The sequence below is a fragment of the Periophthalmus magnuspinnatus genome, chromosome 10, assembly GCF_009829125.3.
Source record: "Periophthalmus magnuspinnatus isolate fPerMag1 chromosome 10, fPerMag1.2.pri, whole genome shotgun sequence".
NCBI lineage: Eukaryota > Metazoa > Chordata > Actinopteri > Gobiiformes > Gobiidae > Periophthalmus > Periophthalmus magnuspinnatus.
In genome coordinates, this window is record NC_047135.1 from 5,110,210 (window position 1) to 5,125,102 (window position 14,893).

A 14,893-nucleotide genomic window follows, 5' to 3' on the forward strand; every position below is an offset into this window, starting at 1 on the left:
CAGGCTCTGGATCAGGCCTATATGGTATGAATTTTTCTAAAGAATAAAAACAAATATTTGAGTTATTTTGCAGAAAACTGATGATTTTGTAGACAAGTAATCCATGAGCAAATTGTTTCATATAATGTTGCCGCTGTAGTAGAACACATGCATGACACATCTTGGACTTCATGAACATTTTCATAAAGGTACTTTACATTTTGTTGGGATACTGCATCTTTTACACCTGTGAGATTAAGCCAATTGAATATGTTTGGATTTTTACACTAGATATACGTTTCACATTGAATACAATTCAAAGAATTAACAAAAAATATTGATCTTGAAGATGAAGTCATGGTTGTGGATTTGAACAGTTTTTAGGTGTTACTTTAAAGAATGTGATGTAATAATGACTTTTATTGATTTATAGCACAAAACATGTACATAATTCTCATTACTTTATTTTATCAGTTTTGTTGTTTCCTGGGTAATGTTCCACTTTAAATTATGGTGCTTGATTTCTACATGCTGTGGTGGTATGGTAGAGAAGTAAAGCAGTTGTTTATCGTTCCAGTAGATTAGCCCTGTGCCACAGTGCAGTATGTAAAAGTCAAGTGGCCCTCAGTGTGTAGTGGACAGTGCTGCAGATTTCCTGGTCTCAGTGGTGTGTCTGTGTCTCTGGTCTATGTGCATGTGTCCTGCATGTGCATGTGCTGGCATGTGTGTGGCTGCCTGTGCAGAGGATCCAGGAGTTGGAGGCCACTCTGTACAGCGCTCTGCAGCAAGAAGAGTCGGGGGGCCGCGCTGTGGCCGAGTCTCTGAGCGAGCGGCAGAGGGACGAGCTGCAGCTCTCCGTGGAGAAGCTGAGGAGGCAGATCCTCAGGCAGAGCCGGCAGTTTGACAGTCAGATCTTACAGGAGCGCATGGAGCTCCTCCAACAGGCGCAGCAGGTAAGGCCCAAACCCCAGGGTTTATATGATCCTACCTCTGACCCTGGTCTGAACCAAACCTCAATGGAAAAGATGCAGTATCCCTCTGTGTGCTCCTGTGCCTTTACTGTGACAGAATGAACCGTAATCAGTCTTCATTGTGATGACCCCTCTCCTTCAGTCCCTTCACTCTCCTGCCCTCACTGTAGTTTACTCCCATTAACCTCATTGTTATCATTTCTCCACATTAACATAGCACTTTGATCTCTGTTGTAGGGTGAGTTCTCTTTCCCAGTATGAGTGGATTTGTAATACAACATGGGGGAAGGAAGCAGTGTTACACTTAACAGTTAATACAAACTTTTTAAAACATAAAAGAAACATCTGTTCATTATAGATCTATATATAATGTTTAATGTTTGTACAGACCTCTTCTGCAGTTGCCATAGCAGCTCTCCTAGAGACGTGATAAGAAAAGTTGAACCATAAATGTATAATGCATAATTTTCTCTATTGTTTTTTTTGGTAGTCAATAAATTTCTTCTTTCTGCCTTTTCACTCATAAAAATGTTTCTCTTCTTACTTTGCAGCGAATTAGAGAGTTGGAGGACAGGATTGACTTGCAAAAGAGACAAATAAAAGAAATAGAGGAAAAGGTAGTTGATCTACAAGATCTTAAAAGTCTGAATTCAATCTAACCATGTGTCACTGTTAGTTGTTTTTTATATTAATACTTTTTGTCTTTTCTCTCCTTTTACTTATTAATTCAACCCCTTTGTTCCTTTAGTTTTTGTTCCTATTTTTGTTTTTCTCCTTAGCATTCATACTTTGGCCCTAACAAGATGGTATATGGACCAAAATCAGGTACACCCAATTGTATTTTGCAGTGGTATTAACAAACAAAGCTTAAATTGTATTTTTATAATTTGTTTAGGTTTTGAAGCACTCTCAAAACACAAGGATGAAAGACCAGTTTTTATGCCTTTGTTGACTCTTGAAAACCCAATGGCCTTTTTAATAAATGTGCAATTTTATAGAGAATTTTTACATGAACAGATATACTAAGATAAAAGAAAGCTAGCCTAAACACCGACATAAGTAGTTTGGGCATCGAATACCAGGACTTTGAAAAAAATATAGTGGAAAGTATTTACATAAAGACACTAAAGAGAGAGAAGAGGGGAGTGAAAGTGGAAGACAAGAACCAAGATGGAGTGAGAGTTGAGCCGACCGGATCAGGAGGAATCTGGCAAAACGCCTGCTGTGTCTCTAGGGATACGACCACACAGACCACCAGCGTGTGGGGAAAAGGCTTCTCACTCTGAAACAAAAATGAACATGGAGCTAAAGTGAACTTAATGGTAAGAACACATATATTTCAAATTTGTATAGTGCTGAGTTCTTTTAGAAAGAGGAATTATTTTGCTTTGCTGATTTCTGTTATTTGTTTCATTTAACCATTAGCTGCCACTAAAAAGTTGCAACTTAAAGGGGCACTATGCACTTTTTCTAGTGGTCTTGCTAGTCTCCATGGAAATGTTGTTGCTTTGCCTGGAATTCTTCACAGTATGACCTAACACTTAACCACCTTCTCAGTTACATTTGACTTCCACATTACTTAAATAATAAACAAACACATTGAAAAATATGCATTCAGTGAGTGGGCTCACTTAACCACAGATCTGACCTGTAACTTAGCCTAGATGTGATAACTGCTTGTCTGCATGGAATTCCAGACAAAAGCCTCATTATCTCTATGACAAGCACATATTTTACCTTGATGCTGGCTTACATATTAAATTGGGAGGATTGTTGAAACATAGTACTGTAGGAGGCCAGAAAGGAGAGAGACCAGGAGGTGTGGAAACCTGAGAGATGCCGGTGCCCAGCCATTGCTACCAAGCTGTTGACGTGGTTAATAATAGATGATTGCATTTTCTATCTTTTTAGTCCTGTTTACTTTTGGTTGTGTCATTTTCACCTGTGTAACTGCTGTTATACCATGTTATACCTTCCTGTTTAGAGAGAACCCACTGAAACGATCATGCAATGGCTAATTCGGGATAAAATGACTGAGCTAGACTTGATGCATTCTGGGAGTTCTTCAGTTTCATTGATGGAGGAGAGGATACGAGCTAACTCAGACTTGCAGACTCTTGAGTCCAGACCTGAGAGCCGACTTCACTTGGACCTTTCTCTGACAAACAGGTGAGTGACTGGCTGCAGAGGATCCAGTAACACACACATATACACACACATACACACACACACAGCTGCTACCATATCCTCACTTTTGGTCCAGTGCTATCACATATCCCACACACCTCGCGCCGGTGCACTCTCCACTGTGAGCCTGTCACTGTCAACATGTTTCCTGGAGCTCTCTGCTACAAAGAGCCATTTTACATCCATGTGTCCAGTTCTTTTCTTACGTAAGTAGCGTTTAGGTCAGACACTTAACTTAATTACAATGTCTTTAATGTTTTGTGTTAAAGTTTCTCTATCCACTGAACTACACTTGTAACTTTACCTGATCTTTTTTTCACTTTTAGGATCAGACAGTTGTAGCGGTCAGAGAGGAGACTCCTGCATCGGCTCTACTAGCTAGCAGCTACATCTCAGCTACCCAGGATGCAACACTCCCAGAGACTGGATCAAAAGCTATACACGCTTAGGGAGGAAGTCAGGACCATGGTACGGAATATGAATGTGCACACACGTAAAACTATATAGATGCATGTATTATTCATATTATCTAACATACAGGTTTTTAAAATACCAAGAATACATTAACAATTTTCAAAGCTGGGCACTTATTAACACTGTAGGTACAAAAAATGTAAATGTTTCATTGAGATGTTTGTGGTTGGTGGGGTAAAGTCTAATCTGTCTCTGTGTTAGTCCAGCCACATAGTGTTTCTTACATTATATTTTAAATGGCCATGATTGTTTTAGTCAGTGGTGGAAGAAGTACTCAGTTTTATAACTTAAGTAAAGGTACAGACACTGGAGCAAAAAATCTACTTAAATATTAAAGTACTGGTTTAGTGAGTAAAAAGAGTAAAAACTAAAAGTATTTTGTGCATATAAAAAATGTAGTGCACTAGAAAGTGCACTAATTGGCATTATTCTGTTGATTAATAGATTACATTATAGAAACAAAAATATTGTATCCTTGTTTTTCTACATGTTTTGTTTCCTTTTGTTTAGAGTCGGGAAAAGGAGCAGGTGGAGAAGGTTTGGAGGGAGCGGCTGCAGCGTTGTCAAAGGCAGTTACAGACAAAAGAGGATGAGATGATTCGTCAATCCCAATACTTTGAGAGCTTCAAGGGCCAACTTCAGTACAAGCTCAAACAGGGTCGGGACCGAGAGGAAGCGCTACAAAACCGAATTTACACTTTAGAGAAGCAACTACTGGACATGACAGTTACCGCGGCTACTGGTCTCGCCACAACGGAACCGATCCGAATCACTGCTGGTTCTGTAGCGCACTGGGAAGAACAAGACATACTGCCTTCACTGAGAGGAGAGGGAGAAGGAGAAGAGGAGAAGAAGGAAGACCGCAAGAAGCAATGGCCAAAAGGTTTAGGAGACGAAAGAGGCAAGGATAAGGACTCAGACCAGACCAGGCTCCAGGGGTTTATACTGAGCCTACAGGAGGACCTCAGGGTGCTGCTGGAGAGAGAGGAGAAGGCTATGACCGAACACAGAGAGCTGATGGAGCAGCTACACGAGGCCCAGGAGAGCAGTCATTTTTTAGGCTGTAAAGTGGAGGAGCTGAAGGCAGAAATCGACCATCTGAATCTGTCTAAAGTGTCACTGGAGGAGGAGGTGGAGGAGCTGAGAGAGGAGAACCAAAGACTACAACAGGGCCTTACAGATGCTGACCACCTGCCAAATAACAGTGAAGTGTGCGTTCAAAAGGTGTGTGGCACATCATTGTATGCAGTGGGCAAGTTTACGTGACTGCCTTTTTCTATAATGTAAAGCGGCATGATTTTGGTTTTGGCTATGAGCAAGTCTTTCCCCCATTTTTTGCTTTACTGCATGTTTTTAGAAGAAAGTTCATCTAATCATCACCCCATTAACTTAATATTAACACTATATTTTATCCTCATTATTATAGCCTTTTAGTACAAAATTACCTTCAAATGTTATCACTGATATTTGGTGAACCTCATTCAATATAATTACTTTTGGTGTTCAAGTTTGCATAATATTTTCTATAATAATTATAAATCCTTCTGCTCTTGCTTTTAGGCTCATATCAGTGATGAAGGACAGCTTTCTGTAGTTCTGCCAGATCGCCACCAGGTTACAGCAGAGAGCTCTGAAAATGCCCCAGCGGATTCGTCCTCAGCAGAACCCTCATTGATAACCACAAATCACCCAGAAACTCTATTTGGCAACTTTGGATCGAAGTCAAACCCCAGCTTTCAATCTCTCACGCTCACCACAGAGACAATAGATGAGTTGAGAATGGGGGCATGGTGCTATAACGGCGTGTTGAACTTGGAGGAGAGCCCCGGGGAGGACTCTGACGCCTTGAGGGAAGCATATCGCAGCTTGGTTTTAGGAGGAGATCTTGATTTCATAAAGGAACAACGTGACCGCTTTGAGGAGGCCCTGCAGCAAACACACGAGCAGCTAAAGATAACCCTGTTAGAAAATGCAAGTTTAAAATCACAAATCAAACTGCAAGAAGAAACCGGGTTAAGGGAGGAGTCTTCAAAAGATGCATTTTGTGAAAATTCAGTGTTGGACGACAGCGCTAGGTTCAGCATTGGGTCGGATGATCTTGTCCAGGCATTAAATGAAGAAAACAGAGCGTTAGCAGAGAGAATAAAAGAGCTAAGAGACCATATTGAACTCAGAGATGGGGAAATTATGAAGGAGAGAAGTGAAGTAAAGGAGCAGATCTGTCGGTTAGAAATAGACGGGGCCAGGCAACAACAGGAAATAAATGAACAGGCTTTTTTGGTGGCACAGCTGACTAAAAAGACAGAGGATGATCTGAATACTATTATGGAGTTGCAGCAAAAGTTGGTGGAATATGAAGAGCTGAAAGAAGAGATTAGGCGTAAGAAACTATTTGGATTTCAGTCTAAACACACACAAACAGTTTTCAGGAAAGATAATATTGACGAGTGTGTAGATATAGTGGTGAATTGTGTAATTGAAAGTGATAAAGAACCACAGTTTATGTCCAAGCAAGGAGATGCAAGTGAAGCGTCTCAAACAGTAGCCAAATCTGCTGACAGTCCTGAAGTGAATTTGATGAATGAAGAAGTGGACCGGTTAACCAAGTTGGTGCACAGCCTTAAAACAGAACAAGAGGACCTCATGGGAAGAATTAAAACCCAAAGATTACAACAAAAAGAAGTGGCTCAGTCAGTTCAAGTGCAAACAGAAGAGAAGCAGCGTTTGACTCGTGAGGTATGGGGACTTAAAGAGGAGAAAGATAATGTTTTTAAATCTCTGACTGGGCTAAAACAGGAGCGTGAGGTGCTAACTAGGACAGTGTGTGGGTTCAAGGAGGAAAAAGACCAATTTCAAAGATCCATGGCTGGTCTTCAACAAGAAAGAGAGCAGCTTTTTCAAGATTTACCTAATCTTAAAAGGAAAAAAGATGCCATTTTGGAGTCTATCTCAAGTGGGATCAAAGAAAGGGACCAGATCATGCAAACAATACAAAATTTAGAAAAAGAAAGTCAACAGTTGAACCAAGCATTGTTCAAATTAAAACAGGAAAAAGATGAACTCTCAAGTCACCTTAAAAGTTTAAAAGAAACAAAAGATAAGGAGCACCTGTTTCATAACTTAGAAGAGGAATGTGCCAAGCTACAAAAATCTGTTTCAGGTTTGACAGAGGAGGAGAGGAGAATGACCTTTTCAGTGTCACGTTTAAAACAAGAGGAAAATCAAATGGGAATTTTAATACAACAACTACGAGAGGAGCATAGCAGACTACAAGCTACACCGCAAGGGCAAACTAAAGCTAGTGAAATGGACCCAACATATCCAGCCAATGAGTATGTAGAGCAATATGGAAATCAGAATAACCTGGAGGTATGTTGGGTTTTTTGTGTTATTTTATATTTTAGCACTAGATAATTTGTGATATCTTCTGTTTATTTTTCACCAAACAGGGTCAAAATGATGTTGCGATGCAGATACAAACATTGTCAACAGAACTCCACAAGACTTGTAATGAATTGGAGGAGACAAAAGCAGAGGTGTGTTTACACTGTTATAACGTTTCTATTCCACTGAGAATATCAATATGTTTTAATTGTAATGCATAGATGAATCCCTAAAATAATCCTATTGTTTTTCCTTTTGGTTTCACAGAGACAAAGATTGCAGAGTGAACTGTTTCAATCTGAAATCAAAAGGGACGAGGCTGAGAGGAGAGCATCACAATTGGCTGACAGACTTTTCAAAATCACTGATGAATCTAATCAGCTACAGGAAACAAGGAAGGAGAGTGACAGTCTTAAGGCACAGGTGAATACAGCAAATGTATCTTGTTTAATCTTGATAAATCCCAAAACATTTCTGTAATATGTATATGTATGTATGAATTGGGCAGGTGAAGGAGCTACAAAACAAGGTGACAAATCTGACCAGAGAGAAGAATGAAGCAGTGGCTCTAAAGGCCCGAATAGATGAGCAATACAATATACTGTCTGCACAACTCAGAGCCAAAGTAAGAACAACAAAACTCAAATGAATCCAGTATATATAATACATGACGGTCCTAGTTTACTATTTAAAAGTGCTACAAACTTCTGTCACTCCCTTTAATATGTATGCTTACGTGTGTGGTTTCTGCAGACTGTGGCTCTACAGGAGCTGAACTCAGAATACATCAGTCTGAAACAAGGTCAGGGCATCAGGGAGGACCTTAGCACCACTCTAGTCTCCATGCAGAGCCGCTACAATGACATCAGAGCCAAGGTCGGTCTCTACGATTACTGAAAGATTTTTTTTCTTTTGTGTGTGTTATTCATTTGTGACTTTTACAAACTGACTTTTACTTTTGTCTGCAGTATGACGCTTTACTTCATAAGAAAAGTCAAGCTGATATGGACATTGCGCCTCTGAAGGTAAGAATAAAACATTGCTTTATATTAACTTCACATATTTCATATTTGGAACAACATGATCGGCTACAGTAGGTCCTCTATTGGCCTATAACATTTCTGTACCATTTTCAGTTTTCATTTGATATCCAGATAACAATTGAAGTATTTATACAGTATCAATATTGTATAAATTGTATAAATTAATAGGTGAATGGGTGAGTGGTTCCTCGAGAGCCTCGAAGTTGGAAAAGCACTATTTAAAAATCTGACTATTTACCATTTAGTTTTGTGACTTGGCCTCATCAAACAAAATAAATAAATAAATGGCCTCATCAAACAAAATAAATAAATAAAAACTCATACTCAAACCAAATATTATCTAAGTTTAAAGATATTCATGTGTGTTTATTTTAATATGTTATGTATAGGACTGATTGCTATTTTTCTTATTAATCATCTAAATATATGTGATGCACTGTCTAGGCCAAGCTGTCATGTATGGTGGTGAAGTGTCAGGAGAGGAACAACATTTTGGTTCAGATGACGAAGATCCTACAGAAACACGGCTGCATCGACTACATCCTGAAACAACAAGTGGAACAGCTGCTCACAGACCCCGCCCTGCAAAGCTACGCCACTTCATTCACCGCCGGATTTACCCCTGAAATAATGGTTACATTTGAAGACTCGAAAAGATTCACTCAAGATCAACCCTGTTCAGCTTCACCGCCAAAACAACAACAAATGCATGAATTTGCTTCGCAAAGTCATATCTATGGGGGTGGTAGAAGTCCTTCTGTTGTAACACCTACTTCGAGTACTTTTGCAAATTCACCCAGAGACTGCACGAGTAAGATGAGCCATGAGTCAAGTCCAACAGTAAAGGCTTTCTCCATCCAGTCCATTTCCCCACTGCCAGAACACAGACATGTCATGGGGTCTACGTCACCCGCTGTCTCACACAAAGTTAACTCCCAGGTAATTAACAAACAAAATATTTGACAGTACCATTTGTTTTTGAGATTATACGAGCATCTTATACAGTAGCTTAGTGGACGACAGTAGCTCAGTTGGTAGAGCGTTTGTTCACTGATCTGAAGGTTGGCAGTTTGAATCACGCTGTCAACATAAACATAACGTAAATCAATGGGTGAGCGGTTAGATCACACATGCCCAAACTGTGGCCCAGGTGAATTGGCCCTTATTGCCTTAAACAGTACTTTTTACTGTACATTTCTGAAAATCTACTTTAACAAGCCTATATCAAATTTTTAAAGTGTCCCATTGAGGATGTAAGCATGAATAAAGGTCTAGTGGTTCAGTCTAACTTGTAATAATAACGCAGATTTGAAATATTCTCACTCACTATGGCCCTCAATCGGCCCCCAGCTTTGTCTGTGTTTTTATATGTGGCCCTTAATGAGAAAAGTTTGGACAGCCCTGAGTTAGATCCACTGACCCACAGGTTAGCGGTGCGATTCCAGCTCCCACAGATGAATACTGCTGTTGTGTCCTTGGGCAAGACACTTAACCCACCCCACCCCCAGTGTCTGCATACACTGGTGTATGAATGTGCATGTGAATGGGTGAGCGGTTCCTTCATGTAAAGCGCTCTGAGTGCCTTCAAAGTGGAAAAGTGCTATAGAAAAATGTGACCGTTTTACCATCTTCATGTAATATTTATTTTTTCTGCCACAGCTTTTATCACCTACAAACCGTACAAGGAAACAAAATCATTACACTAGTCCAACACAAGAAAAGAAGGCTGTCTCCCCAAACTTCATCTCACCAATGCAAGAACATAGAGAAATCCTGGGATCCACATCACCTGCTGCCTCAAGGAAAAGCAACACAAACTCAACAAAGGTATATAGGTTGCAAAAATGTGAACAATTATATTTAGATTTAATCTGGATCTAATTTACCTTCCTTTCATTTGCAGCATCATCTTTCTCCAAGCTCTCCCAGAGGCTCTGCACTAAAAACAAATGAATATCAACAACTGAATGTGAAAGCCAAGTCCTCCCCAGACCTGACCCGGCTAACAGAGGCCAGCGGGTTCGGTTCCAGCTCTGGTTCTTCCTCTTCACTCACCTGCTTTGGTCCAAGTACGAGACTGAGTAGTCCATCAAAAATCATGAGCCTTCAGGAACAACTGCAGAAGACCTTACTCAGCAGTTTTCAGGTAAACTGCCTCCTAGGATTAAATTATTTATAAGAATTGTAAAATGATAGGAGGCTGCACCTATATTTCTCAAACTGTGGCACATGCAGTGGTGGAAGAAGTAGTCAACTTTATTTCTTAAATAAAAGCAAAAAAGTACTCAAGTAAAAGTATCGCAAGAAAACATGTACTTAAAGAGTATAAAGTAAAAGTATTTCGTGCAGATTTTGAGTTTTTATAAGACTTCAAATGTAGTGATTTGGATAAAGATTATTGCTGAATTTTGTTCAACAGAAAGATTCATAATTTTTTCTTAGCTGTTTTTGCTTGCATATTTTTTTTTGCTCAAATTATGAACGTGTTAAAAATAAATCCTCAGCCTTTCCAGCAGGTCTCAAGTAATATTAACATAACATAACATAAACCACACTTAAATGGCTCTGGCCTTCTTTCTTGTCATTTCAAAACACGCTAAAACATGCCAAAAATATGCCAAATCACATTAAAAACATGCTTAAAACACACTAATCTTGGTCATTTTTTGTGGAAACTTATGAACTTTAAGGGATGATGACAAATTTTGGTAACTTGGATATCAGACATTGAGTAAAATCGTCGTTTGACTAGTCAGCTAATAACCACTGACCACTACTAAAATAATAATTTGTTGCAGCCCTACTGTTTATCCATTATTATAGACATGGTTCGTACTTGTTCTAGTTCTGGTTTATGCTCAGTTCAGCCCATTTCTGATGACACTGGAGTGAAAATATTTATATTCGATGTGAAAACGCACTGACTTCCTGAGTATTTTCTGTCCCTTTAGGCTCCAGCAGGCAGAGTGAAAGGACAGCAGCCCAGAAAATACCTGTCATTCTCAGCACAATCTCTGGCCTTCCCTACAGCCTCACAGATGAAGAAACAAACAACAGCCAATATCACAGCTTCCTCAAGCCAATCTACTTCAGGGGAAAACACCAAACCTGTACCCTCCAATAAGCTTTTTAATGCAGTTGTGTCTCGATCTGCAACGATTGCGTTCAATCCAGCTGCCCAGACATTTAAACCCTCTAAATACAATGTGTCTCGGGCTTCATCAAACGTCTCTAGTTTCTCCAGTACAAGTGCATTACAGAGCAAAGTGATGTTAACAGCCACTTCTGGTGCTATTAAACATGCCGTTGATATGCCAGGCAAAGACCTTAAGGCTTCTTCAATGGAAAACAAGACCGCATTTTTACGCGTGAGCCGGACAACTACAGACTGCAACGTGTCCCATTACCCAGACACTACTGCAAGCACTGCCTCTGATACAATGGGCCCAAGCAGAAGTAATAGTTTCAATAGGACTTCGCAAATAGATGGCTGTGGCAGCCTTATATCTCCTGAGCCCACCTCCGTGTCTGCCAAAAAGTCACCAAACTACGCAGAGAAAGCCAGAACTCCAACCAGAATGAAACAAGGTAATTCCTATGTAAATAAGACAGTTATTTTCAACTGGTGGGTACACAAACAGGTTATAGGGAGGCTGGTAGAGTTTCATTGTTAATCTTAAGTGATACATAAATGCAGTTTTAATTGCGTGAAACCATAAAAGCTGTTTGAATTCCATTAGGACACAGTAAAAATTGTTCTTAAAAAGCAACTTATGATGGTTATAAGAGAAATAACTGGCTTTACATATGCTCCCATAATTTTAAGGCCAGTTGAGAATCACTAATCTAAAAAGTATTAAGTAGTTTGTTTTGTTTATTGGGTCCTTCATTTTCATAGTAAATTGAAAATTGTTTTGTGTATATATTTTAAGATAATAAAACACAGCCCACACAAGGACAATTTAGCATAGCTTTTTAATGCATAAATGATTATATAGCTAGTAAACGCAATTCGGGGATGCTGAAAATGCGTTTATTTAGGCCATAACAAAATCATTAACAAGCTTCTATTGGTCTGGGTACTCTTGTGTTTATTCATTTAGAGAGAAAAAACAGCACTATTTAACTTTAAATTAATCTGAAGCCTCACAAACGGTTTAAAGTGTGTGTTTGTTTGCGCAGAGGCTCCCGCTGAGGTGCGATCCATCGAGGTCATTAAAACAGTGGGTGTGAGTGGCCTTATGATTGGCTGGGAGAGACCTCCACTGGACGAACTGGGCTGCAGCAATGGCACGTTTGTGTATGGATACAGGGTGAGCTGGCTCTTCACTTTTTAGTGGCCTTTATAAGATAATGGTGACTTTTTGTGTAGACTAAATCAGGTTTTTCTTCAGGTGTTTGTTGATGGAGTGTTCCACAAATCTGTCATGAGTTCAGCATGCACTAAGGTACATTCAATTTGGTTTTATTTTTACCAAGGGACTACTTTAAAGCAGATTTATTTTGCAAAATTGGCTTTTCAGAGCTTTTAACCGTGTTATAGTTGTTTCCTTCTCATTCACCCTCTCGAAGTTGTATTTAGTGTGAATCGTGCATGTTTGAGTAATCTTTATTCAAGATATCACTGCTCCAATCAACCACCATTTCCATCAGCACCGGCACACGCCCACTGCTTTGCTTCATTCTACCATTTAATTTTCTTAATCGGTGATACATGCAAGATTCTGCAGCGTCACAGAGCCATTTTTCAACAAATTTTTAAAATATGTGCTACTCGCTAGTGCAAGAGGAGCTATCCATCAGAGGTGCCTACAAGTGCGCTCTTTGTTGTGATGACATTTGTGGCGACGTCAGCTCCCATTGGGGACAGAAGTTTCCCAATGCAAAAATTAGCTGACTTGTTTCTTTTATCAAGCCGTTTTTGATCAATATTTAAAATGTCCAAACTATAGCATAATGATCCTCAGGTGTCATAGATTATAACTATAGCGCAGACACAAGCACAATATGTCTTTTTTAAGAGTTTATGTATAACTAACTACTTTTTGTGTTTTGTTTTTTCACAGTGTATACTTGAGAATGTAAACCTGAGTGTTCCCATTAAAATCAGCGTGCAGACGTTGGGATCTAACGCTCTCAGCTCTAACTGTGTCCATACAATGTACGTCCAAACCACCTGACCAATGAAACTTTAAGCCTTTAGTGGTAAGTTTCGCCAATTCACTTTTTACACTTTTTACAGTATTTTTATATGTTGCTCATCCTTTTTGTGTTTGCTGTGTCCTGCATTTTGGTTCGTCCTTCACTACACAGCCATATATAGCTGCAGCTCTCCAGGGGATTTTTTTCTAACCTCAATCAAGAACAACAGAGACACCTCCATTCAGCTGGGACTTACCTAGTACTGCGAGTACGAAGGACAACCAAGAACCTAAAGTGAACTTCCGGGTCCACTTTTGGCCAATGATCATGGGCGGACAGCAGAGTTTTAAGATGGCAATCAAAATATCTCGCAAGGTCCCTGCACCAAGAAATGGTTTTATACAAGAAATGGCATTCGTCTTTTTGGATCATACCTCTTTGCTGGATACAGACAAATTACTATACCATAATGAGGCCAAGAACATTTTTTGAAGATGTCTTTGCGTATTAAAATCTCAAACTATCAGAGCGATGTCTACTGCTGCAAGTTTACACTGTGTTCAAGAGACTGGTTTTGGTATTTTCAAACTGTGGAAAAATAATAGGACTTGGCTGCATAATGTGAAGAAGAACAAAGGTGTACCATCATACTTGATTTACACATTTCAAGCCAAATATGTGATAAATACTCCAAAGACAGTTTCATTTTACTCCTGGATCTCAAAACAGTAATTTGTATTTTGAATTTGCACATTATCATATTTAAGTAGAGAACATTGCTATTTTCTGTAAAGTGTAGATTAAAAAAAAATCTATCTGCCAATGGTGTAGTTTAATGTACCTCTTAAATTATGTCTTTTGTATAAAGTTTGTATTGCTGTAGATATTATGCACACTCATATATTGTTTTATAGAACAAGTATAACTCATTATGCTAATTATGTATGTTTGGGTTCAGAGCAAAAATGTTGCAGCAAACTTATTTTTCTATCAACAGCTATTTCACATCAAGTCCTTAATTATCAAGAGAATAAATCTTTATATCTACTAATCTACATTGTGGGTTATGTCCTTTCTCATTACAGGAAATTAACTGTTGTTTCTACATGAATATGTCAAAATTAGTAAATGAAATCCTATGTTACTACACTAACTTAGACAGTGGTAGCGCCTTCAGGTGCTACATGGATTCCTCTGAAGTCAATTTAATCCACATTTTGTAATGGTTTAGAACTGGTATAGCAATCGTGTAGCCCTATTTTGGTAAATGGTCACAGTTTTATATATAGCGCTTTCCCACCTTCTAGCCATTCATAGCACTTTACATTAAGGAACCACTCACCTATTCACACTTTAATACACCAGTGTATGCAGACAGTGGGGGTGAGGTGGAGGAGGCTTTCCCAAGGACACAACAGTGGGTCTGACTGCTCTATCAGTTATGTCAAGAGCAGAATTTAAAGCAAGTTAGCACCCATTAGTGTATGAAAGAGAGAGTATTTGTATATCTGAAATTGAGTGATTGTGTACATGTGTGTGTGTGTGAACTGAATGTTTTTAGAAATGGCGTATTTGAGGGGTGAGATGTGTTGTATTAGATGTATGTACAATATGTTTACAGGTCTTTCATCCATCTACACCAAACTGTTATTCTTACTTAACATCAGCCTGACCAGGGACTACAGTTGGAAATTAGTATTTATACTATAACCT

General features: G+C 39.2%; 1 protein-coding gene across 1 annotated transcript; it reads left to right on the forward strand.

Moving 5' to 3' along the window:
- The first annotated feature begins 2,972 nt into the window (after positions 1 to 2,972).
- On the forward strand, positions 2,973 to 14,194 carry LOC117378010 (trichohyalin-like). The gene is made up of 17 exons (XM_033974550.2): positions 2,973 to 3,119; positions 3,464 to 3,605; positions 4,122 to 4,835; positions 5,172 to 6,980; positions 7,061 to 7,147; positions 7,263 to 7,418; positions 7,504 to 7,620; positions 7,749 to 7,871; positions 7,964 to 8,020; positions 8,483 to 8,977; positions 9,698 to 9,865; positions 9,942 to 10,184; positions 10,990 to 11,626; positions 12,221 to 12,351; positions 12,433 to 12,486; positions 13,105 to 13,243; positions 13,352 to 14,194. Exons 2-16 carry the CDS (start codon positions 3,543 to 3,545, stop codon positions 13,216 to 13,218), a joined length of 4,968 nt encoding a protein of 1,655 aa, XP_033830441.1. The 5' UTR covers positions 2,973 to 3,119; positions 3,464 to 3,542; the 3' UTR covers positions 13,219 to 13,243; positions 13,352 to 14,194.
- The last annotated feature ends 699 nt before the right edge of the window (positions 14,195 to 14,893 follow it).